Source organism: Melopsittacus undulatus, chromosome 10 (genome assembly GCF_012275295.1).
Source record: "Melopsittacus undulatus isolate bMelUnd1 chromosome 10, bMelUnd1.mat.Z, whole genome shotgun sequence".
Classification (NCBI taxonomy): domain Eukaryota; kingdom Metazoa; phylum Chordata; class Aves; order Psittaciformes; family Psittaculidae; genus Melopsittacus; species Melopsittacus undulatus.
The window spans coordinates 7,287,802-7,315,387 of record NC_047536.1 but is presented as its reverse complement, the minus strand read 5'-3'; the positions used below and the strand labels follow the sequence as shown (position 1 = coordinate 7,315,387).

At 36.2% G+C, this 27,586-nt stretch overlaps 1 protein-coding gene across 4 annotated transcripts in view; it reads right to left on the bottom strand.

Moving 5' to 3' along the window:
- Positions 1–10,635: 10,635 nt before the first annotated feature.
- GABRB2 (gamma-aminobutyric acid type A receptor subunit beta2) overlaps positions 10,636–27,586 on the bottom strand; it is a 156,319-nt gene continuing 139,368 nt past the window's right edge. Inside the window, exons 9-11 of one of the 4 annotated variants that reach the window (XM_005144970.4) lie at positions 26,438–26,682; positions 14,700–14,750; positions 10,709–11,115 (exon numbers count right to left, since the gene is read on the bottom strand). In XM_005144970.4, the coding sequence (XP_005145027.1) occupies positions 10,768–11,115; positions 14,700–14,750; positions 26,438–26,682 (644 nt within the window). In that variant the 3' untranslated portion in view covers positions 10,709–10,767. Of the gene's footprint in view, positions 11,137–14,699; positions 14,751–26,419; positions 26,683–27,586 lie in introns of all 4 variants that reach the window. The other 3 variants (XM_034066857.1, XM_034066858.1, XM_034066856.1) reach the window with 3 other exon arrangements.

Genomic DNA, 27,586 nt, shown 5'->3' with positions numbered 1-27,586 from the left:
CGAATTTCATCTAATACTGAAAAGAACTGTTTTGTCCATGCAATCACAACTGAGCAGTTCAACTACCTATGGGGATATAAAAGAAAATAATTTCACGTTTTCAAAAAACAGAAAAGGATCTGGAAAGGTCAAATTTAATGACATGAAATCAAAATTAATCTATTACTGCATGCTTTATGAGCTACTGACAAAGACATATTTACCATGTGCTTTTGAGCTAGAAAAGTACTGTTCCACAGTTCTTGTCCTCTTCCAGAGATGGATCTCAAATAAGAAACTAGCAAGCAGCATTCTGTTTATCTTCTCTGTGAAAGAAGAATGGTACAGGGCATTACAATATGACTTTCTGTATTTTCAAATGTCCCTATCACTATTTCCTTAGAATCAAAAATCCACTTTAATTCTGGGACAAAAGAGCAAAGCCAACTCTGCTCCCAGTGCTGGACAGGTTTTGCATACAGTTCAATAATATGCATGAATCCTTGCAAAATCCAAGCAAAACATTTGCACTTAAAAGTCCAACAGATTTGTCTTGTTATCTCAGTCATTAAAGAACAAAAGTATTCCCTCCCTTCCTTCCCTGATTTAACCACTCAGGGTATGCACAGTAAAAGGAAGTGCTTGTTTTTCAAGGAGGTGCTTAACAACTTGTGAAATCATTTGGGCCTAAGGTTGCTTACCAGAGTAAAGGGAGTAGGATTTGGCATTTGTTTTCAAACATTGACAGATGTAAAATACACCCCTACGGAAGAACTACAGACATGCTGGACATCTTTTCCTTTCATGAACACCAGGAGGTATTACCTCATATGGTTCTTCCGTAAGAAAACTGCAATAGGAAAACCAGGTGATGGATGGCTAGGCTGCAGTTGAAAGACAGAGAAACACGCTATGCCAGAGAAGCAGCTTGTATTTACTTTAAAATCTTATAGCATGAGTGAGAAAACCTCCTTTACTTTTCATCTGCCTGACCTTTCCGGGCTTTTGTTTCTTCCTTTTGTAAATTTTAGTTTGGATTTCATAGAAAGGCCTCTTCTATTTTTTTTTCTCTCAGCCTTAATTAGTTTGAATGTCAAACCTGTTCAGTAATCACATTGCTTTGGGTAGGAATGAAGGCAAATAAATAATTCTTAACCTTTCTTAGAGAGATCTGGAAACCCTTTCAAAACCAATTAAGCCTTGTCTCATTCACTGGAATTAGCCAAGGTCTCCACGATAAGTTTCATACTAAGTTTTCAAACTCGTATAAAGGGGGCAGGGTGAGAAAGAATTTTTCACTACGTACAGTCTGAAAATCTTCTAATTTTAAAGTATGTTATGAGTTGGAGAAAAGAATATAAATTAGGCAATGCAGATTATGCTTTGTTGCAGCTTGGGAGGCTGGGAAGGCATGAGCTGGATTTCCCCATGCTGGTTTGGGTTTTTTCCTTTTTTCTTTCTCCTTTTCTTTTTCCCAGGGATTTCCCACCTGTCTGGCCCATATTGCTACTGCAGATATTTTCTGAATGGGGACTAATAACAACAATAATAAAAACGCCTCAATCTGACATAACATTAAATATAAAAGAACAGCAAAAAACAATCCAATTTCTCTGCATATCTTGAAGATAAATCTTGCTGTCCTGAAGTGTAGGTTTCGATCTGTTACCCACATTGCTTCTCCTGTCAATGTCCTCTCACCTGAAAATACAATTTCTTTACATGACATCAACATGGAAGGGGAAATATCATCCTCAATAATGGAACTGCACTTATTCTTCCTAGGCCAAATTAGCTTTTGTGCTATGGGTTTGTCACTGAACTTTTCCCTTTTTTGCTGCTGTCAAAGAGCATATGACAGGACTTAACTCACTATAAGCTGCATGACATTATACTCCTGTGCCTGTCCGAGGTCACTCTTTGCAGTATCGTCATAAACATCAGTGCCATAAAACAAAAAGTTTAAGATTAAAGACTGACATGATCAACCAGACCCTTCAGAAAAGGTGTATGGAAACATTAAGCATGAAGATCTCAAAGGCCACAGACTAGTTTCATGTGGGCTTATAACACATCAGTCTTTAGATATATCAACCAAGCTTAGAAATGTGAATATGTTGACTCTACGTATCCATAGATATAAGCATATATCTACTCAAATACCATTTGAAAACTAAATAGCACAGAAACAGAAAATGTGTGCAGTTTAAATGATTTAGATTTTAAACCATTTGTAAGGGAACATAAGTAAGCTTTGTTTCCTTGACTATATTCTTTGTAAAAAAGAGAAAGTTTAAAAAAATGGTCTCAGCTGGAAGCGTGCCCTTAGCCATTAAATGCCAAAATGAATGCAGGATGTCAGCTCTGACAATCTGTCAGAGGGGAAAAAAACACTTCTGTTCCAAGAATAAGATGTATTCAAAAGTTTTGGCTTGAAATTAAACACACACACAAACCTCCCTGGGCCTGTGTCTCAGTCAAGGCAAACCTATCTCCATTTACATAAGCAATTTACATCACCTGAATACCCAAACCCATTTCTGTACATAACCATATTTTTTTTTTATTTCCTGCTTTCCTAGACTCATATGAACATCACAGTAAATCAGTCACTCCAAATATCTTTCAAGAATAACAAGCATTACAAATTAATAATGTCATGCTGTTCATTAATTTTGATAACCAAAGAATTTGCATTAGTGAATGTACTTGCTATGTAGTTGTTAATGTTACAATTATTTTATATGCAGCAGTTACAATGTGTTAGAAGCCAGTTTCCATTCTTTCACAGCTGTTCAATATTTGACAGATGTGCAATTTCATTCTTAAGGACCATAGAATCATAGAATCAACTAGGTTGTAAAAGACCTTTAAGATCATCATGTCCAATCACTACCCAGGACTGCCAAGGCTACCACTAAACCATATCACTGAGGGCCTCATCTACACAGTTTTTAAACACTTTCCTTTAGTAAGTTGAGAACTGTGATGTTAGATAATTTCTAACATATTTTGTCAATTTTAGATTATCAAGATATATCCAATAGCACAATTTACCAACAAGAAACCAATATTAATGTTTCTTATTTGAAGTCAAGCAAATTGAATAGAGGAAAGGCCATGTTACACAAGTCATGAAGTAAGTGTTAAAACTCAGAATAGAATAAAGAGAATAAATTATTCAAATATTCTGCAGCACAAGTCTTATTTTTGTGCCAGTGGATTTGATATAACACCTATTAGGATGTGACAACATTCCATGTGTTTATAGATACATACAGACAAAAAGGTAGACAGACACTTTTTGATTTGGAAATGATACTCACCAATAAGTATAAATATTTTTAGACCCTAAAGTCACGAACCAGTCTTAAAGATGAAATACTTTGCATTCAAGCTTGTTATCATCTCTGAAAATAAGGGTCAACAGTACATCACATACTTGTAAGAAGGCAACTGTGCTGCCATTTTAGTCTTATTTCAGAACTTATATCTACTGTTCAGAAGCTTCAGATGAAGATGTGATATATTTTAAACAGTGAAGAGATGAAGTCATACTTGAGTCTGGAATATATCACCTCTCATGTTCTATGTCGCCTGATACAGAGCCAGCATCCTGCAATCAGCAGCTCCTCACCTCAGTACCAGCCATGAGACTCACAGATCTTCCTGTCTTCAGTCTCTGCTCTTTCTCTGAAGAACTAGTACTTCTTATCCACAGAAAAGAGAGGCAGAAAAGATCAGTCACTAAAGCAGTGCTGCTGAGGGGCTAGGAACATTGTGTAGCCAGGTGGATAACTTCAAAAGGAATTACCAACTGCTGTCTGCATTTCCAGACAAGAATGAGGATTTGGCAGTTTTAGCCTTTGGCAGTTTTAGTCTTTGGCAGCCTTTGGCCTGACAACCATTTGTTCTGTTTTCTGGTGCTCCATCTGCTCCCCCTGGTTGGATCAACCTAAAAATCAAGTTGTGGTAGAAACGATGGGTATGTACAGCTAAGACTACCAATAAAAACCCTGCAATATCCCCCACATAGTGATACTTGGGGTTTGGAAACACAGCTGTGAATTCCTTTTTAATAGAGCTTGGCTGGCATAGAACAACTAATAGATGTGTACTGTTCCCTCAGTACAGCAAACAAACAAGTCTATTCCTGAAGCCTCTTTAATGATCAAGACCTACTAGAAGCAAGATCTCTATTAGCGAACATTTTATATCTTGGGAGCACGGATAAGATCCAGTTTCTAGCCCCTGCTACTGCCAATAAAGTTTTGTACCATTCAGCAGATGGAATAGAGCAGTACAGATGCCTCTCATGACTGTGCTTGACTGCTCTTTCCTGCTTGTCAAATGTTTTTTATAATGCAACAGAACCCCCCCAAAAGAAAAAAACTGTTAAATCCACTATCCTGAAAGGGTCAATAATTTGGTCATCCAGGATTTCTCTTGTTAGGTGTTAAGCAGGAAGAGGAAAGTATGGAACTTGGGTATTCCATATCTTAAGCACGTATAGACAGACTTAAAACTGTTTAGACCTTTTTCAGTAAAAGGAAATACCATCCCACCATCACCAGCTACCATATTTCTATAAGCACGACACCAGCAACTTACCATCTGTAACACATTCCCAAGAGAAGGTGTTAGTGAACTTGTGGGATGTTTTGTGCTGTTCTCTCAGCATTTTTTTAGTGACTAGCACTGAGCATCTGACTGTACATTGTCTATATTCCCTAGACACTCAGGCCTCCCTGAGTGCTACATAGGCAAATTAACACTGAATTACAGCTCCCTCTTCGCATAATAAGCCTAGACTTGAGAGGCTTCAGTGCATGTTAAGCCTACACTTGAGATGCCTCAGTGCCCTGTGCTCAATACCAGTGCTTCCTGGTGTCCCTTTCTGTCCCATATTCATACTCACTTCAGATGAGAACTGCAATTTCTGCAGTTTTGAGAAAAGAGCCTGCCCAACATAACACAACTACATATACATCTTTTCGGTTTTCTTTATTTATATTTTTTTAGTTCAAGAATTACACACTAGCCAACATTATTATATATTTACATGCTGAAACTGGCTGCAATAATTTTAAATTCAAGAAAATATCTCTTATGTGCTACTCATTTACAATCATCATTTTACTACCTCATATATCCCAGAGGTTAGCAGTCCTTTTGAGAAAGACATGAAGATCTGATGCAATGATATCCACTAGTATTTTGCATTTTCTAGCCATTGGAAAATGTGCATTATGTGCATATAAGAAAGGCTACAAGGTCATTAGTAAGGCTGATGATTACTACATTATGAAGTAAATAGTACTAAGTAAAAAAAGATAAATCAGAACTGTGCAAAGACAGTACTAACAGAACCATTTAAACACCCATGCAAATAAAAACGTGATAGAAGTCAAATCATAGTCAGTTTGTTAGAATTAATCATGTTTCAAATGTTCTTTTTGTCTTCAACTGAAAGTAACAAGACAGACCATGAACAATACAGCCTGGTGAGTATCTGCCAAATGACAGTAACAGTGAAAACATACAAAATGCTATCAAATTGGAATAGATGACCTCATGTCTGAAAAACATTAAAAAAATACAACCCTTAGTATGAAAGTAGAGGTGAGATTTTTCATCAGTTAAGTTTCATTTTTTCGCAAAGCACTTACAAAGAAAATAATTTTATACTTATGAAATGTTAGTGTTGCATATTCCTGTAGAGATGATCTATTTCAATTTTATATTAATTTGTATTTAAGTTATTACTATCTTTACAAAGAATAGGGCAGTCTTTTTGATCAACATTCCATTTGCTTCTTAAAAATTTTGACAAAGTTCCTAGTGCATTTTATTAAGCTTTACCTTTGGTGTTAAGCAGTGACTTATTAGATTTCCCTTTTAAACAATTTCTGAAATGAAGATTCTTTGGCTTTGGGGGACTATGCTATCTAATGACAGTCATCAAACATCCTTTTTTTTGTAAAGAAAAATATAAGTCTACTATTAGATACCGTAAGAGATACAGATTTCAGAAACAGACGCAATATGCAGGCTTTCTGTAATGAAATCATCAGCAGCTGAATTCTCACTTACACTGGATTCCTTCACCTCTCCACTCACTGGAGCAACATAAAGGTGCCTTATTGTAAGTGAAAACCAGGCCCTGTTTGTATATGTTAATCTGAGTACTGAATGCCAAGTTACAACCTTCTGTTGCCCAAACATTTTAACCATACAAGAGATTCAACTGTGCTAGCAGTGGCTGCAGTGGTTACTTTACACTACAGTACTTTCTGTACTTTTTTATATCTGGAATCCAAATCTGTTTATGCAAAAGGGTGTTTAAATTACTCTGCTAGAGCACTGCAATTATTGTACTTAGTAAAAAAAAGTCACTAAACAATTACTGTATCTATTGACTGCTCATTTACAGCTTATTTAATTATTTACATAATTTTAGGACACATGAACCTAAACCATAAGTAGAATTAGCTTTTTGCCTTACCATAAAGTACAAATTAGAAGTTAAAAATGTTTAAGAAATCTGATAATATTTACACACGTTCAGCTTAAGTTATGATTGCTCACATTTGTATGTTCTATGTACACATAGCAAAATGTTATGATCACTACTGATGTATTGTACCCTGGCCATCCCACCCTAGATTATTTTCTAGAAATAGTTAATATTTTTGCCTTTTTTTTCTTGGTTCCTGCAGGATTTGTCGGTTTTGAAAACTTACTAGTGGACAATGTTATAAAAAGAGAGAGAAGAAATAGGCAAGCAATGTGAGGACTAGTCTAATTTCAGATGCTAGGAGGTACAGTACTATCATCATGTCAGACAGTGCAATGCTCCATACGAATTATAAGCATTGATTGACTGATATAGAAATACCCAGTTACCCTGTATAGTAAGTTGTTTTCTTTTTAAATACATTAATCCTTTTTTTTCTCAAAAATATATTCATACACTGCTTGATGGTAGAAACAAAACTATTATTGGCTTATTCCTTTAACACACCAACATATGAATGTGTGCGCAGATATATACTCAGTACGTGTATATATACACACATATGTCCATACAGACATCTAGGTACATGTCCATATGCACATATAGTTTGATTATGTTAAACATCTGTTCACTTATGTTTAGTACTGTGTTATAGTATAGAATTAGAACACAGTCTAATAATTATAGCAAAAATTAACTGAGGTTTAATTTTGATGCATATTTGTCTGAAATAAATTTTCCCCCAGGTGTAAGACCACCACTCCTTTTCTCCATGCATTGTGCTTTTGTACCTTACAGATTTTACGTCCTTTTTATCTGAATGTAAAAACTCTCTGAAGAGCTCTGAGGCATGCTGTTATCTAAGACTCTGGTTTCCTCCCCTGGGAATGAGAAAAGAAATGGTGACAATGTCATTGCTTGAGTCTTTCTTCCCAGTCATTAAACTGTGATAGGATAGAAACATAACATTCCTTATGCAAACACAGAAAAATGTTGCATGAGTTTTCAGTTCTGAAAATGTGTATCATAGTTACTAGCAGTCATGTACAGTATATATTTACAGATTGATCTCAAAGATTTCATTAAAACTGTGCCATGTTATAGTCATAATTTGCCCATGAATTTCACAAAGATGAAAAACACCTTAATTGCTGGCTATTATATCTAATAGAACAACAAAATGTGCAACTATAATTATGTTACAAGGTTTACCTAAATTATTAACTTTGATACTTTGCTTATTTAAACTAACAACAATTAACATGATTAAAAGACCTAGAGTATTCATTTTCGGTCAATTCTAAAGTAAAAGCAAATTTATTCTAATTCACCTGGAGGGTAGCACATATAGCAAACCCAGTATCTCCTGTATGTTGGCATAACTTCTCACTTTCACTCAAGTATCTTGGAAGAGGAGAAAGTGCTCACCTTGGGCTTGAGTTATACTTTTCCCTTGACAGTGCCTCGCCAGTCTTTCTCACCCCCATCTTTTTGTATCACAGTGTTAAGCCTTAGTACAAAATGATAGAATCCTTCTCTTTCACTAATTTTATACATCACATTAATAGCCAGAAGGGCATAGTAAAAGCAAAAAGTGCTCCTTCCCCACACATAATATATCTTTCCTAGTGACACCTGGGCAGAAACCAGACATTTTCTTTCACTCTCTGAATAGTGACATCAGAGAGTATTATGGCTTGTACTGTAACTTCAGATAAATGAATGTGCAGTTCTAGGATTCAGCCTCTGTGGTTTTTGTAATAGCTGATGCAGTAAACCAATGCAGAGATTTAACATATTCTCCATTAAGTTTTTATATTTGATGTCTATCATCCACAAACAGGCTGTGAGCTCCCTGTATTCACAACTACACTTCTGTGAAATAAAAAAGGAGTTGGCAGCAATTTGTGAAAAAACGTTTGTACAGAAGAATAAGAGTGTTTTTATTTGTGATAATAGTGCTTTTAAAGTACAGACTTTGAAGGGAAATATGGAATTTTGATGTGACTCCATTTCTTAAAAGTGGGAAAAAAATCCAACAAGATTCATACCTATCAGCTGAAATTTCAAATGTGTCTGCAAAGTTTATTGCATTATGCATGAAATGCTGTCAGAAATTAAGTATGTGAATAAAAAGCAACATTTTGACTTGAAGAGCCAATTGCATGATGAAAGCCTGTCTCTACGTGCCACAGAGTCTGAACCTGGAGGCAGTATGTGAACATACACACAACTCCCTGAAAGCAACAAGGTAGTGTGTATGCCTGGCAAATCCCATTGCAGGCTCAGGACTATTCTCTCCCATTTGAAGCAGAAATAAGCATAGTATATGCTCAAAATGAAGCAAAAAAATTGGCTTATTAGTTCCCAGAATTGGTTTCCTCCTATCACAGTCATTCACTGTCAAACAGGAAAAAAAACCCCACAGAAACTTGTAAAAAAATGTTACTTTTTTAAAGCAAGAAAAAAAACATAGAAAATATTTCATGAAAAATATTCTTAAGAACTATCTTAAAATATTGCCAAAGGAATACTTAAATGGGGAAAAAGTACCTGCCTGAAAATATCCTTTACTATTTGGAAGATACTTGAATTCTAGTTTCTTTCAGAGATTTGTAGAGAAATGAAGATGAGAGGTAGCATAGATACAACAGATGTGGCTTTTACATGATGAAATAATTTGTGTCAAACAATTCTGGGGATCTGACTTAAGAAAAAGTCATCAGAATTTTACTCTTTTTATACTTTTCTTATGATTTTTTTCCTTACAGAAAAAAGTTCCACAACAGAGTAAACGACAAACTCCCCTTTACCTGTAAAATTCTACTTTCTGTCTCCTATTTTGCCTATAAGAGTAAAGCTCTATGGAGTAAAAAAAAACTTCTCACTTTTATTTCAGAAAGTTTTCTAAAGTAAACCTGAAATTTGTTTGTTTTTCAGTGGAAATCACCCTAAAGCAGGACACATTCAAGATTGTAATTAAACTCTTGAAGTAATGGCTTTTTTTTTTTCCCATTTAAAACAGTGCATTAATGAAAACAAAATAAAAAGTGAAATGGTACTGCCTAATCCAGACTGAGAAAATACCCTGACAGCTTCTTGTACTGAAATATATATGCTTGGCTCTTTACTGTTGAAAGAGGTATGATACCTTTACTCAAACTGGACATAAGGTGTTAAGCATAACAACAGCAGCAAGCACAACACTGGAAAGATTGCAGACTTGCAAGAAATCACACAACTCCACGTATTTCAGACTAAGGTATGTACTATAACCAACAACATTCATTTGCACAGTACAGATATGTGTGTGTGCATGTATGCACACACACAGACTTTTACATACACGTAGCCTTCTCTCTCCTGGGTGCTGTATTTTATACTGCTTTCCAGCTCTCCTCACCCTAGAAAAGTAGGGCACAATTGCAGCCACCTAGAGAACTGATTTTGGCACTTTGGACTGATGATCTCCTTTCCCCAACACAGACCAGCAGCATATCTACCCGTTCAAACTTGACGCATTTTTACAACATTGCTACATTCCTCTACTCATCACAACTGCAGCTGTTGTGACTGTGAACATATGTTCTCTCTTTAAAAATCCTAACAAAACTAGTGCTTTTTGCTTAAACTTCTGTGCAAATACCCAACCCTAGTAATATTACCAGTCAAAGGCTTAGTTCTTTCAATAAATATCAGGAAATACCTGAATATGGTTGGGAAACCTCTGACCATCATCATCTTGGAAAGATGATAGGCACTACTTGTTTTCAAGTTTACACATTTAAAAGGTAAAGTGTATATGTTTCATAAGCATTATAACAACTTAGTACACTTTCTTAAGTGTAGATGCATGACTTGGATATGCAGTTTCCCAAGGAATGGTATGTACTTCTGTTGAAACTAGAACTTGTTTCTCAAATGCCGCTCTATAATTTTTACCTCTAAACTCAAATGGCCATAAAAAAAAAGAAGGAAGAAAAAGGAGTGAGGGACAATGAGACAGAAGTGATTGTCAAAATCCAATCTGCCTTCACACTCACAATGCACTTATATTTTGATAAGGGGATATGTCCATACTTCAACTTGACGTATTTAAGATTTAGCAGATAGAACCAAAACATTATAAAAACAGACCATAGAGTGGGCCAGCAACTAAGGTGTTTTAAAATAACTTTTTGTCCTGAATAGAATTTTTCTAAGTCCCACTTTTGGCTGTACAACCGATTTGAAGAGAAATCCAGTTCTTGCTTCCTGTGTGGCTTTGTTTCTTAGTTCACATAGTAAAGCCAATAGACAATATTGAAGAAGGAAAAAACAACAGGGAAGAATATGCGCGACCATCGATCTATGGCATTTACATCAGTCAAGTCAGGGATGGTAATTTTCAATTGAGATGCACGTCTTCGTAGCCTACTTTTCTTCTGTGCCACATGTCGCTCCAGGGCATTGCGACCAAAGCTGTGTCTGGGTAAGCCAGCTTTCCGGTACTGGATGCTTGAAGTGTCATACGCCAGCATAGTGCTTCTAGGGTCCCCAAGCCCCATCACCGCCTCGGAGGCAGCCATCTCATTTTTAATTTCAAGTGTGCTCAACAAAATATTTTCATGTGGATCCATCTGTAAAAAATAAAAAAGAAGCTTTAGCAAGAGAGAAAGGAAGCAAAATCAGCTGCAAACTGAAGCCATGCTGACGAGAGCTAGACCTAACATTACTAACTTATTGGATGTCAGTCTGTCTGAAAGACTTTAAGCATAGCTGTGACTATATTTATTGTTTATATTTATTTGTGAACCCAAGAAACAGAAAGGCCAGTACAGTATAATGGAATAAATAGTATTTCCCAGTGAGTAGGAGCAATACCTGGAAAAGAAGTATAATGCTCAGCTTGAAAGTGGGATTCTGTCACTGGATAGGAAATCCTGGGCAAATATTGAACTTTTGTTGGGTGTTAGAGGGAAATCAAATGGAAAAGGGTCTGCTCTGTTTTGGCTTTTCTTCTTTAAAATGAAAGCTTTTGCTCTGACAAAAACTTCAGGTATTCACAAGGTCTCTCTGCCTCTGTAAAATGAGGCTCTGAGCACTACATAAAAGAATGCAAATTTTCAGTCCCTATATCCCAAACAGGACTGCGAGTTACTTGGGGAAATGCACCAACTCAGCCGAACTATAGCTATGAGGAAATTCCCTTCCCCAGTGCTAATGAATTTCATAAATACAGTGCATGCTCTGGAAATCTGAACGCTGGAATAGCAGGGATCTGCAATTTCAAGCAAAGAAAATAACATACAGAGTGTAATCACATCAAATGTACATTGAACAGTTGTTTCAATGGGTAGTTTTAGCTATTGTATATTTTTAAAGGCAGTTCAGTGAGATAAAAGTATTAATATGAAGTTATAAGGAAGCCCTTCAGACAAACAAGAGGAATTCAAAGATGAGGAACTAATTTCTACTCTTAGGCAACCTGGAGTAGATCTGAAGTATGGTAGGAGAACTTCAAAATAATCCATTTCTAGAAAACAAAAGTAAGGTTATTTAGGAAATTGTAATTCTCCTCCCACTTTTGTCTAAGTATGTATTTTAAATTGTGTGATTACAGGGCAAAATTAAAGTACTTTAGAAAAATTAATAGCTAATGAGCAGCTAAATAAGTACACTGACTTGGTGATGGTAGCACAGATATACTCCAGGCCAAATAAGGGATGAAACTGTTCCAGAACTACTTTAAGAATAACTCAGCCACATAATTAATTTATCATGTACATAATACATACAGTGATTATTATTGAAAGTGCACAAACTGTGACTTTCGTGGATTTCCAAACAATGATATAGCATCAGTCTATTCTGTAATATCTAGAAGGCAGCAGCAGGTACTCTGTTGCACTACGCAATATAGCACTGTATTTGCCATTATTTTAAGAGAAAAACCCTTTCTAATATTTTGCATGGCACTATAAAAGAACTCGGTTGAATACAGTTTTTAGTAGCATCCACTGCACAGTATTATGAACAGGAAAGTCAGATACTTACAAAAGTTCTTTGAACCTACTGAAACACTGTCATTTGAGTGATTACATCTGTTCAAGTGATGCATAAAAACTAGCATTGCCCAGATGCCAGATTTCCCCCTTTCTTCTTTTTTCTCCACAATGTATGTGAGTTTGCACCCCTCTAGTTTCATTGTATTTTAGGTTTAGATTAAATTAAATGTCTCAATGTGAAGCAGCCCAAATCATCTATTTTTGCATGCTTTCCGTGAAAGCCATATGAAATCTTTGAATTTTCTATGATATTAGGGAAATCAGTCTTTTCTGAGAAGCATTTGAAAAATTGGAAAGTTGAGCTGGAACTCAAGAAAAAGTCCTTTAACTTTGTAGCATGATATTAAGCATGGTGAGGAAACACTGTGTTCTAGCCAGGAAGGACATCAAATAATTTCTCTTCTGCCTTAAACACAACTAAGGCAAAACCAGTATTTTGCTATTATAATTCACACCAAAGCAAACATGCAAAAGCTTTCAAATGCATCTATAAAAATTCTAAAGAGAACTTTTGAACATTTCCTTCTAGTAAGTGCAGTTATTTAGAAAGTTCTTATGTGTTTCTGGGGTAAGACAAAACTGGTTTTCAGTTTTGTTATACAATCTCAGACAAATTATAAGACTTTCAGTATCCTGGAAAGAAAAGCAATTACAGGCATTTGGCATTCATTCATTCCAAGAACATCTAAAAACAACAGGCGAAGTGTTTTACAAGAGGGGTGCAAAGCCATTTGGAAAGTACATTTTTCGTAGTTTCAAAAAACCTTAAGACAAGAATAGAAACTTCAGTTCCAATGACATCAGGGGAAGTTTGACATACCATCCACTAATGCAGTGGTTTTACCCCATAGCCCAGAGCCTGGGTTATTTTCACCTCAATGTTGTGCATTCTATGATACTATTTTGGGTAAGATTTTAGTGCCAACAAATTTGTTCACATCTTAAATCTTCTTAGGCTGAATCTACTTGGAGTATTTTATCCTTCTGATCTGCAATGATACTAGAAATTTTAGTGCTTTTTATACTGGCATACTTTCTATGTAATGCAAATACAAGAAAAGATATTTTAGTCTATTAGAGTTAGATCCAGGCATGTTTTAGTGACATGGTATTACTCCTCCATTTAACTTTTTGTTTTGATTCTTTTGTAATTTCTGTTCTCATTCTAGTATATTTCTTCACACAGGAAAATGCTACAGGTATCTGGTAATCTTGGCAGTAGTTAGTAAGATTAATGATGCTGGGCAAAAAACCCATTGAGAAATCTTCTAAACTGTCTTCTATGGCAAAGTGTTATCTTCTGCATATATCACACTAATAACAGAGTTGGAGCACACTATTTTTCAATATTCCAAGAATTCTTCAGAACAATGCAAAATATAGTAAAAATTAGTGATGGGCGAACCTTCAAGTGTTAGAACAGCCAGGTAAGCACCACAAAGTTCAGGTGCTTCTCAAGCACTAATGTAATCCTTTTGTACCTGGAATAGTGGATTAACCATAACAAGAACAGCATTTTCATGGTATTTTGAATTCCCAGTGTGGAGGACTCCCAAAGTTCCAATCCAGAAATACAAATGAATATGAAAAGAGAGAAAGAAAGAAACAACAACAAAAAAAAACCCAGAGAGAAATTAACTTGTCAACCTTTGACAAAAGGTTCCTTTTCAGATTAGGGAGAGCTGGGAGTGTTATTTCCACCAAGTAGGTTCGCCCAACTCTAAATAAAACATGCTTTTGTAACTAAATCAAGCCTGAGATAGAATGATAATGAATTACATTAATTGTACACAGCACCGCCCCATTCAAAAGGATCCCAAAGCGCTTTACAACTATTAGAAAGAAGAGCCACTTCCCAGTGAAGCACAATCACCTCTCAGGTGAAATGTGGTGACTGACAGTGCAGAATAGTACACTATATTTTAGTCAAGGAAATGGAGAATGCTGTAGCCAATTGAAACTATGGGGTGGGTGAGTGGTGGTGGTGAATGTTAGGTAAGCAAAACAGTTACAGAAATTGATATTTGGCCAGGTGCTTGGGGTTGAGATGAACACACTATTAAAAAAGTGCCATGGGATCTTTAATGACCATAAGTGGTCAGGACCTGAATTTTAAGCCTCTGAGGATAAAAACATTAGAAAACAATGAAAGATACCTTTGTTGAATACATTTCTGGACAATGATATGTGCCAATTATTCTTCTGTCCTGTAAGTTAATAAAATCAAGACCAGTTTCCTTAGAGATAAGGCAGCTATTATCTTTCATTTAAAATTAAAGCACTCTAGGATAATAATAGGACTACTAATTAAAAGATATAAGGACCTCTAAGCCAACAATTAGCCTAAGTATATTCTGGCTTCAGAGGTGCTATTACTGCCTTGTTCTGCTCCTCAAGGTAACATAACGTTGTGATGTAAATGTATTTTTTCCAACTGGTCACTTGACCAAGGAAGATATGATGATATGAAAACAATTGTTAAAATTATTCTGGGGGAAAAGTAAGTGTAAAAGTGATTTCAAAAGGAGGTGGAAGAAGGTTAAAAAGATCTCCTGGTGCTGAAGGATTGTTCAACCATAGAATTAGACTCTTTATGGTGAACAAGAGAGCTCAAACTCAATGGAGAAATTCCCAGGGACAAGAAAGGATGAGAGGATGAAGATGAAGAAAAAGCAGTAGCAAGTACCATGGAAATAAAAAGTGGAAGCAGAAGCGGAGGAGAAATGACAGAGTTCAATAACCATGCAAGAGGGTGGTGTTTTTTTTAAAATCAATCTTATAGGTGGATGGTAAAATATATGGTGGAAATGATATTCACTTCTAGGTCCAGGTCCACTGGAAGAAAAGCTGACTCTGGAGCCTTGAAAGGGGCCATGACCTTTTTGATGGCCTCAAACAAAGGAAACACAGAAGAAAGTGTAGAAATGTTACCATAATACATTCTTCCTGACACCTAGAAACTCCAAAATGATGGCTTTTTTTAGGAATTCCTCTTACACTAATACATTAGAAACGGTAAAATACAAAGAAATTATAGCTCACACACATACACACACATTACACATGTACATTAGAAATCCTCCAAGGATGACCAGATCTCTGAAACTATTAACATGGAGTAAACCAGCATCTTGGTGATTATGCTTTACTATTACACCCAAATAGCTTTATAGTAGGAGAAAAATTTATATTGATGGAAAGATACATTATTGATACTTTTCCCTCTTCATATACCATTCATTTTCACCTATAACCTTCAACTACAGGCAGGTACTGATGGCTCATACTATGTCAGAATGGCTCAGAAACCATGGATAAAAAAGACAGCAGGGCTGGAATTTCTGTTAGAAAAACCTTGTGAAATAAAAAAACAGTTGTAAATTCAAAACAAAGATCCTTTCGTCAAGTAGGGCTGCCATTAGCCAAAAGGAAAATATGGTGAGCTAATCCATAAGGGAGAACAGAAGTAGACAGTTTATTACAAAGAATAACACCTGAGCTTAGGTCTCATCATTTATAGGTCCTGTGAACAGAAATTCTTAAGAACTGAAGATGGAAACAGAGATTCCTCTCACAATGAAGACCAACATGACAAGCCTAGACATGTAATTTAATTTGTTAAGACATAAACACCTCTGTACCATTTATAGCATAATTTCCTGCCTCTTAGCAGCTGAGCTTTGTTTAGAAAACCAGCAACATCCCATTCCTGACTAATCACAGTAGCTACAGCAAGCTTAGGTAAAAGTACAAAGTGCATGTAATAGGGATCTGTCACCTTATCAGCAAGTTTGACTTATTGATTAGAAACCACTTATCTCCAGGGATTGCACTGACTACACAGGGTATTGTGTGGTAGGTAGACAGTGCTGTAAAAGGTGATGCTAAGTTCACTCTGGAAGAAAAAAGAATTAATAGTTTTCAAATGGCACCTGTCTAAAGCTATATAGACATTTTTGACATAATAACCAAGTCTGCTGAGATGAAGCTGTATGGACTCATAAAGCACAAGTGCCTAACACTTCAAAACATCCATACGTGAAACAATGCCCTTAAGAATATGTTTCCATTGTCTGTATAAAATTGAATTTATTGCCAGCATTGCAGTAACTGTTTATGAATCCATGTTAGCATGCATTGGCTTGGATTTCATTATACATCTAAGATTTGGGTCAGACTGTAAAATGTGCAGTTAAAGGACAGTAAAATTAGGTTGACTTATACAATTTGTACATGCCTAAATGAATGCCCAATTCTTATGCTACATCAGTAACACTTTGCTTTGAATACTGCTAGATAGGTTATTCCTGGGTCATTTGGGCTGTTCTGCTCACTAACATTGCTCAATCTTTACCTTCATGTAGGACAAGCACTCTCTGCAGCATGCACCATGTCTCTCCTGGGAATTAGAATGTTTCCACTGTTGGTGGGAGACAGATTTTGAGAAAAAAATATTCCTGAAATACTGGGAAAGAGTCTTTAAATATGTTCTAACACAACAGTTGGGGTGGTTGTTGAAAGTATTAACTTGATTTGGTCTAGGTAAGCTTACAGCCTAAAGAGCAAACAACACTAAAGGTAAAGCATTTTATTTAATATACCAAAAATAACCAAAAGTTACCAATACTCTAAAGATGGGCAAAAACTATGAAGGAGAGACTTGAAATCTGTATCCTCCTTCTTACCAGTTTGGGATACTATAATTCTGATTATGTAAACACTTCTGCTATGAATTTTGGATCACCTGAAGTCAATTTAATCTAAATTGCAAAAAGAAACCAAATGTGACCATTTTAGACACTATAAATAAAGCAGAGGTTGTAAACCAGTCATCTTCTACATTATAATAATATTTTTATCACTTAGTGCCACCCTAGTGTACACAACCTCGTGATCTCAAGATTCATGAGCACAACTCGGTTACATCTAGCACATGAAATTTAGAGTTACAAATTATTTTTTGCCTGGAAATTGGCTGACTCATGGCCATTCAATTAAACCTTGGCAAACTCACTAGAGCTTATCTGCTTTGGGAAATCAATTCACCAAATTCACTAGCCAGATGGCTTCTGGACTGCAGCTACATACATTTCTTCTACTTCACTGTATATGATTTGCCTTACTTCCCCACAATTTGAAATAATGATATAAACTGCATTAATGGAATTTTTTCTTGTAACCAAATGTGTATTTAATTCAGGGTCACAGGTGGATGCAGGTTTATTGATGCACTACAAAAGCAAAGGGGATAATATGCTTTAAAGAAACAGAGTGTACACACACTGGTCTTACATTAATTAAACATGGCATTCAAAGGAGCACAGCTGCAGAAAGAAAAATCTCACGCAATTGACTTGACCTTTATTCAGATGTCATGTGGACTCCCACTACAGATCGTGGAAATAAATCACCTTCTGACTGCTTCTGCAAAATGCTGCAGGCTAAAACTGGAACTTCCTCAAATTTCCCTCTTATTAAACCCCTGGTTTCAACAAAACCCAAAAAGGCTGGCCCAGTGCTCTATGAACTGCTGATTCTTTCATATGCTAGGTGTTCCTTGATAATGTATGAATGTAAATTTGGGAGAAAGGCTGAGCTTTTATAATCCATGCCTATTTTTATTACATGCCCTTCAGTAAACTTCTGTGTAAGGAAAACCTTCTGACCCTGAATCAAGAGAATCAGTCCTGTAGTGCAAACTAAAGGAAAACTCTCCTTGATGAATCCTTTCACTGAAATCTGGACAGTGGCAGTATTAGCTCCAGCAATACAGAGCAGTGAGGATCTGTGATTTTAGACTGAAATTTTAAAACCTTCATGTTTCCTTAGTGTTTTAATATCTTGTTCAATTTAGTAACTGATTCTGTGCATATAACCATTTTTAAATCCTTTTTTTTCCTATAAGTTTTTATGTCTTGTTTTAAACATTTTTTTACGTGCTTAGTCATGTTTTATACTAGAAGTACCCCTAATGCACAGGGTAAAAGATGCAGTTCTATGTAACAAATACTGCCTGGTTTTAGGTACCTTTGCAATAGTTCTTCCTCACTAGAGGTGCATTAAATGATTTCTTCAGATAAAAATGAGCAAATATTGCTGTGAACTGAAAAAGCCAGAGGCAAGCCAGCAGCAAATCAGAGGGGAAATAAAGGCATTAGCCAAGCCTAATCTAATGCTTCGGAGCGAGGTACATTATTTCAGGCCTGCAGACCTGTTAATGCACCTTTACACCTTAGTCTGAAAATTGAGGAGAGCAACCTTGTCTGTTTACAGCACAAAAACTATCATAGGTTGGCCTGCAGATACATATATCCATGGATTCACACTGGCTCAGGTGACCACACTCCATCTACTTTCACCCCTTTTTTGGAAAAGCAACATCTATGTTTATGATAGCGAAAAAAATGCACAGGCTCTTCTACAGCACATTCTTCTACTTATTCACTAATGGAGTGATGAAAGTAAGTCTGGAAGGTGCCATGGAAATGGCAGCTACCAAAGCAGTAACTGAGTTGGTCCTGTGCCATTTCTAAGTGTATTAGTGTAATGGATGGCACTGTTGACAAAATGAAACAGTATTCAGTCTTTGTGTTCAAAGAGCACATGTACATGAGCCAGTGAATCTGAAAATGTGCATCTGGAGAAGGAAGATGCTGTGGTAGCTCCATTTCCTTGCTGGATTATACAGTGGCCAGAAACTGTCCACCCTCAGCTGGCCCAGCTGTGTCAGCAACTGGCATAGTATTTAGGCACAGTCAAGTGTGAAATAGTGAATTGCATGGTCTTGTTTGTCTTAAAACTCTGACAATGCAGTGGAATTTTCCAAAACTGAAAGCTCTGAGAACAACTATTAAACTTTTCTGATTAAACTTGGTCAGACTTTTCCTTGGTCAAAAATTTGTAAGGAAAAGATGCAGCAGGAACAACTTGAAGGGGATGAAAGTTACCACATTAAGTGCAATTGAGGGCAGGTTAAGCTCCTACTTGTTCTTTCCTTGCCATCTCATCTCTGTTAGCAGCTGTGTGCTGACTTGGGTATAACAACGGTGGGTCTGGAAGGCAATGAAATGCAAGCTTGTATTTATTTAAAACTTCTTAGCTCTCTAAGCCCCACATTCATTCTTCACAAGAACATTTCTATTGTTATTCAAATCTGTTACTGTGCCATTTAATGTCATCATCATATTGAAGTTCCATGTTCTTTGCTTGGCACCCAAATTTCTCATGGAAAAACATTGTTAGTCTGACAATTTGATTTGTTTGTGACTTGACACTGTAATAGCAATGCATTGTAACTTTCAGGTGCGCTGTCTGAACACCTTACGTAATACTTAGACTACTCAGTAAAGAATTACCCAGTGTTTTAAAAATACACTCAGTATATTTAGAAAAAGTCTGTGTTCAGAAAAAAAAATCCTTATCTGAACACGCAGAGGTTAGCAATGTCAGTTCACATTTATTAAAAAAAAAGAAAAGACTGCATAAATCTGTATAGCCAGTTTTATGAAGTGTTGCATAATATGCTGACATTTTTTCCCTCTTTTCCAGAGGGAAATTGCTTTATTAATGCTCACAGTAACAACACCATGATTGCAAAATTAGAGAGCTTTATTTATGTGACTTACGTTACCATATACTCCAGGTATATAGGCTGTGCACTTACAATGTCTCTGTGCATTAAGCTAGGTTGGAAATATCCAGGCTTCAATTATTACTACAACTGTATGCATTCTAAAACTATATTCACCGATGCATTTACATTATGCAAAACATAATGCTACTTCTGTGAAGTGGTAAATCAAATCACTTCTGAAGAATATAACAAACACATTTTATATGAAAAATATTAATTTGCAACAATTAACTGTTCTAAACCTGGATGACCTAACTATAAAGAAAATAATTTAGAATTAATCTAAACACACCCAAATAACATCCATGTAAGAGTCAGAAAGTTAGGACTAGAACTGGAAGACAAGATGCAGCAAATCATTATATAGTAATGCCTCTATAAGGTCTGATATCTGTGTTGAAAAAACGCAAGTATCACACCCTGTTTCTAGCCAATATCCTGCTAAGGAAACCTTAGCGATGTCTCAGAAAAGACTGACAAGGTGCTCCATCAAAGGATGGATCTAGAGCTCTTCTTTTAACAAGAGCCTTGATATAGGAACTGATCAATACTTACAGTGATTATTATCTCTGTTACCTGACACACTTCCAGTCTGTGTTGCTTTGGAAGAGGATGGCATACAGCTGCTTTTCCATTACAATCACCCCTTGTCAAATGTACAAATGGCAAGATGCAAGAATTACTTCTTTACAGAGGAGGAATCAGGCTTTCATAAAGCCCAATACATTTACCATGGTCTTTAGAGTGACAGTTATATTTTCCATTAAATTAGCACATAACTGTAATGGAGGTTTTCTGATCTATCCAGAATAACAAATTCACAGATATCATTGATATTGTAAAGGATTTCCACCTTACTTACACCTCCAAAGAAGGCAATTAATATATGTAGTAGTCTGGATCAAATTAGTTAGACAAGCAACTGTGGGAAAAAACAGCCAAAGAATCCAAAAGATGTAACAGCAGCATAAGCAGCAGGGAGACTGGGAATTTAGTAATACAGGAAAATATTCAGAGAATTCAGAGCCTGAGAAGTAATCTGTCTGAAAATCTGGAACAACACAAAGACTAAAAGATACACCAGACACATCACAGCAATCAGCGTCAGCAAGCCCATCTAAGCCACAGTTCCAAGATGGAAACATCCAAGGTAAAATTACAAGATCCAACAATGTAAGAGAAAATGTAAAAATCAAACAAAAATATTCTGGCTACTGGATTCTGGACGAAACTTACAGGGAATAAATGAGTACTGAGAAAGCACCAAGAAGTTCCATATTTGAACTGTGGTAACAGAAATTAAGTATATTGAAATGGCTGGGTGTTTACCTCAGAAATTATTCGCAGTTGTACCAGCCTCTAGATTGAGATCCTGGTTAGGCTAATCATCTCCTTGAACACAAAGCCAGGCTTCATAAAGGAGAAAACTTGAAAGGTTATACCACAGTACCTTGTTTCTCTCCCCCTGCCCTCCTGTCTCCCAAGGAGAAACAGAAACCAAAATCACAATTAGAAGGAAAGAAGCTTCATAGAGGCTTCTAGACCAAATCTTTCCAGACCATTTTAATGTAATTACAGAATTAACAGATGAAAGCTATGCATTTCAGTAAACCCTTTGATACATTATCTTAAAACTATTGAGATGATATGTCCCAGATATATGTACAATTACTCACAGGAAGACAGTTAGCTGAATGATATGGTGAAGCCAGAGGTTAGAATTTGGCCCTATTTTTTAACATATCTGAAGAAGAACAGACAATATATTAGTGTCCTACGTGCAGGAAAAGATAGCATGAAATGTGCCTACAAATGATCAAAGGATGCTGACAACCATCAACATTCCTATTTAAAATAGAAAAGTTGACAGAATAAAACTGCATAACAATGGATTATATATACTACACATACAACAGTCCTAGTTCACCTATCTTTATCGATACGCTTGCAGTGCTATGCCATTTAGAACAGAAGAAATTCGAAGTCTTGAGACTATAAAGACAATAAAGGCATTTGAAGAAAAAGTGTAAGGTAAGAATAATAGGCTTGAAAAGAGAGGTGAATGCTATATCAAATACATGACTGATGTCTAGAGTGGGAAGAAAGCCAGTGATTTATCTGTAAACAACAATACATCTGTTTACAGAGAGAAGAGGCAAAAGATGCTGAGTTAGACTAAAGGAAAGAACTGCTGAACGCAGCCTGAAAAGCTTCAAGAGTGAAAGGATCATGCACACAGACATTTTAACCTGAAGTCACTGCAAAGAAAATTAAGCAACTTCAATTTAACAGGTCTGTGATAATGTATCTGCTGGTAACTGAGTCTGAAACTTCCTTGAGTTTTGTGTCCTTAAAATTCTCCATGATTTTATTACTTGTGTTTCAGAATTCAAGAAGCAAAACAGTCCAAATCCTTTCTCTTCCTTCCATTATTCCAAACAGAGCCAACAACCTTTGAAAATGAGGGAGTACATGAAGTTACAATCTTCTGTGATGATTCACAGCAGATATAAGGAACAAATTTTTTACTGTAAGAGTGGTGAAACGGTGGAACACATTGCCCAGAGAGGTGGTAGATGTCCCATCTCTGGAAACATTCAAGGTCAGGTTGGATGGGAATCTGAGTGACCTGAGCTAGTTGAAAATGTCCTTGCTTACTGCAGGGAGATTGGTCTAGATGACCTTAAAAATCCCTTCCAATCCAAACCATACTATGATTTCAAAAAAACCCCAAAACCAAACAAAAGCAAAATGACCATACTGTGCATATGATATATGAAACCTAAAGAAAGATTTGGCCACAGTTTCATCTGGAATAACTCAGGGGAAGTTCTGCAGTCAGTATGGTTGTGTTTGCTTAAATGGAAGAAACAGGACATTCTCCTCCTGCATCACCAGATCTCTAAGGGATTACAGTGCATTCAGCAGATACCACAGTCATAGAAGAACAGCTTCTGTTTGTTGTGCTTCTGTTCTGTTTTATAGACTCTTTAGTACCTTCTGAATAACACTGAGCAAAAATAGAGAGATTAATAATGTCTGTACCTGCCCTGAAATCTCTCAGCACCAGAGAAGTTGACAGCATAGAGTCTGTATTAATTTCTACTTCAATTTTGCAAGTAGCTGTGGATGCAAGGACTAACCAGCACTTCTCATCACCTTTTGTTCAAGAAGTTGTAAGAGGCTATTACGAAAAAAAAGGTTTTGGAATCTGAAGAAATCTATTACAGATTTGCTGACCTATAATGTATAAACAAAGATATTGCCCTATAAGCAGCAGTTCCAATAACTATTTATCCACCTTTTTTTACAATGTCTATGCAGAATGCAATAACAGAGCTGTACAGAAGTTTTCATCCTTATGTTTTGAGGTTTATTACTCATGTCATGAATCTTTTCTCACATGGCATTTGATTTCAATAAATTCATAAAATTCCATGTAGTGATATAAAAGGAATATAGTAATATCACAAAAAAACCCACTCATACTTCATAAAATTAATCCTTCAGTGTTAGATCTTAATTAGAGATGAAGTATTTGGTTGGTTCCATTTCTAAAGTACTTGGGGTTTTATGGAAACCTGCATCTGAACCAAATTCAGCATTTCAGGCCCATTTCTGGTTCTTGTCTGCTAAAATAATTATATAATATTTGTCCCCCTTTCACAGACAAAAGATTCAGGTCCATTAAATATGAATCTGTTTTCTTGCTGCTGGTCAAACAGTAAGAACAACTGTCAGCTCCCTGCCTCCTCCCCAGAGCAGTCTACGCACAGTAAGACAGGTTCTCTGATCCCCAACTGTTCTCTCATCCTCTCCTATTTGATTCTCTATTGTTTAAGGGATTACAAACCTGATTATTAGATCAGAGTCTATCTGGATATCAGAGCAGAACTGTCCTAGACTATGAACCATGCTGGCCTGGTATACAAACAAACAGCTCAGTATAAAAAATTCAAACTACGTAAACTTGTTCCAAGAACACTTTGGGTTAATCCTGTAGGCTGGTGAGTTTTTGCAACAGTTATTGGAATTATTTTACTCTGCTGACTGGATTGGATTAGTGCGCTAGTTAGTGCTTTCATATTCTAGTTCATGATTAGTGATTTGCCACTAGGCTTTGGCTATTCTGTTACATGGCTGAAAGAACTATTGTATGAATAAGTATATAGAAAATAAAAATGAAATGGTATACAAAAATTGTACCTCAGGTACTGGTGACACTGACACCTGTGGAACTTAAATTTCCAACAATGTTAGAGGAAAGACTTCAGGTAAATGCAGATCTAGTTTCATAAAACTACCTACAGAGTTTCTTAATAGCCTTGATTGTTTAAAGGAATACTGCCTAAACAAAATAAACTTTACAAATTAAATTAAAGCTTGCAGCATTTTTTACATTGCTGAAAAATCACCAACAGATAGAAAAAAATGTTACAGTGTCTTGATGAACTTTACAATGGTAAATGATGATCTATGGTACCAGAACATCAAAATTAATTTCATCATTATGCATTTGCCTTCATTCATTAAAACATGTTTCTCTCAAATTATAAAGAAAATAAATTAATGGATGAGTGAGATGTGAGCCATGGCAATATAATCCTTCATCTCAAAAGACTATAAATTATAACCTATAAAACTGTTTTATGCTATCAACATGTGATGGATTATTGCTGTTCCAGCAAAAATGGAACAAAATGTTTCTGTCTTCAGGCACACTGGGGTAATGTAGAAGTTCTGAAAAAACATGAGAAATTCCACTAGTAGAGCTGTATGAAACTTAGGTTTCCTCTTAACAAATAATTATTTGTAATCACTTAGTTTCTTTCTGATTTAGATTTTTTCTTTTAATTCTGAGTTATTTTGTTCCCATTGGAGTAATCACATTGAATTATAAATTCAAAAAGTTTCCATGCCAAAAATCCCAACAAAACAAACAAAATAAATTAACTTCATTTAACTCTCCAATTTTGCCTGTATGTGAAAGTTAATACATTCCACACTGAGTACATTTTAGCAGTCAGCCCAGATTCACCACTGTGTGCAACTCATCCAAGATGGTCAAAGTGAAAAATGACAAGTGCTTTATAAGTGCTCCATTGTCATTAAGCATAATGGATACTTTTTCCAAAAGTGTATTTCTTGGCAGATGTATTTTCTGTCTCAATTCCAATCCCCAGGGAACCATTTTTAGATTTAAAATTAAGTGCACAGCACATTGATGTTTTATTTCTGTCCTGGGTTCAGCAGTAACAGTCAGGTTTTTCTCCTTCTTAGTAGCTGGAGTAGTGCTGTGTTTTTGACTTTCAGCCTGGGAACAGCACTGGTAACACCGATGTTTTTAGTTACTGCTCATGCTCTGCCAGGGAGGGGAAGCCAGGAGGAAGCAGAGACAGGACACCTGACCCAAGCTAGCCAAAAAGGTATTCCATACGACAGCACGTCATGCCCAGGATGTAAACTCAGAGTTGCCTGGAAGGGCTACTTCACTGCTTGGTCAGGCTGGGTATTGACGGGTAGTGAGGTGTTGTACTCTCTTCCCTTGTTGTTTCCCTTATCATTATTATTACTGGTGGCAGCAGCAGTGGTTTGTGTTATACTTTAGTTACTGGACTGCTCTTATCTCAACCCATGGGAATTACATCCTTTTGATTCTCCTCCCCATCCCTCCAGGAGCCAGGGGGGAGGACGGGAGAGAGTGAGTGAGCAGCTGCGTGGTTCTGAGTTACTGACTGCACTTAAACCACTACAATTTCTGAGCAGTTTCTCATTTAGTCAATAGTATCCTGGGGCATTATACATTGAAAATACGCAAACTTTTCAAGCTTTAAACATTTCTGTAGCAAATATTTCTTATCCAGGTCATCTGAAAAATTTATGAAGTAGGTTAAATATAAGTTTTATTTCCAATGTTCCATACAGCTCTTACTAGAATATCAGCTATAGCCATCATTTTGGATTTGTTCCTCTGGAAACAGTTTAGACATATTAAACTCTACATCCTGACTGAAAAAAAACATCTCACAATAAAGTTTAACTGAATTCATGCTTTAGAAAAAAAATAATTCTGTTTTCCAGGCTAGAGGGCAGCATTCATTGCTGAGGTGGCTAAGTACACTGCTCAGCAGAGCTAAAACAAGATAATAATCCCACTCTATTCATTTTCTACAAGAAATCATATTTTAAAGCTCTGTCTGGCAGAAGTGAAAGGCTGCCTTCCTGGGGCAATGCTAAAAACACATCCCTGTTCCAGTTTACCTTATTGACATCCATCCGCAGCTTCTCATTGTTGGCACTGGCAGCTTTTTCTGCAGCTTTCTTTTGGCGCTGTGGTCCCCTGCCAAAGAAGATGTAGTTGACCAATGCATACTCCAGCAGAGCCATGAAAACGAAGACAAAACATCCCATAAGATACATGTCAATGGCTTTCACATATGGAATTTTGGGAAGAGTCTCTCGAAGATGGGTGTTAATTGTTGTCATTGTGAGCACAGTTGTGATTCCTGGGGGAAAAAAAAATGGACATGTCTATTGATTGAATGAATTTTAATTTTCTAGTACAATAGCTCATAATATTCAATTGCTTAAGCTGAAAAATGATTTTTTTTTCCTGCTAGATAAAAGCCCACCTCCATCCTCTGTGTTCCTTACCTTTGTCTTTAATATTTTGTACAGCAAAGAAAATTACACCTCTAAATAATTGTGTTCAATCAGACAAATGGTAGTTGGATTCTATGAGCATGTTTTAACCAACTGAACTCTAAGCTTTAATGAGTCTCTCTAATTACCAGCCTAGAGTCACTGTTATCTTGCTTTCCACCAGCATTTTTAGAATGTCTGCGGTCCTGAATGCTTATAGGCAAATCTACACAAGACTGGCAAAACTCTGTGTTCTATAAAGTTAAAATGTCAAATTCTCAATTTTATCCTTTAAAGTGATTCATTTATTTTATCTATACAAGACCTGTACTGGCAGGAATTGGTCTGATTTATACAAAACTTGGTAATAGATACTCATTTAGTTTTGTAACATGCTTGGATCTCCTGATGAGGACATAAACAAGCACACATGGGATTAGTGATGAGATATGAGTACTCCAGAGTTTAATTAGGGAAATGGTTTCCTTTTAGAATGTAAGGTAACAGTAAGGGAAAGAAAGCCCTCAACTTGAGGAGAAGTTAGCTATACAACCCTAGTAAAACTTTATTTAATTCATACGTGAGAGGAAAAGCAATTTATAACCCTTAACACAGTGCTGAATGTGTATTCTGGACTGCCATGGGCAAAAGCAAACTAAATGCATTCTCTTTGGAGAAAAAAACAAGCAGCAAACCAACAAAAACCATCGAGACAATTAGGCTAATTCTGGTTACAATGATTATACAGTTAGCTAATTCAGACATGAA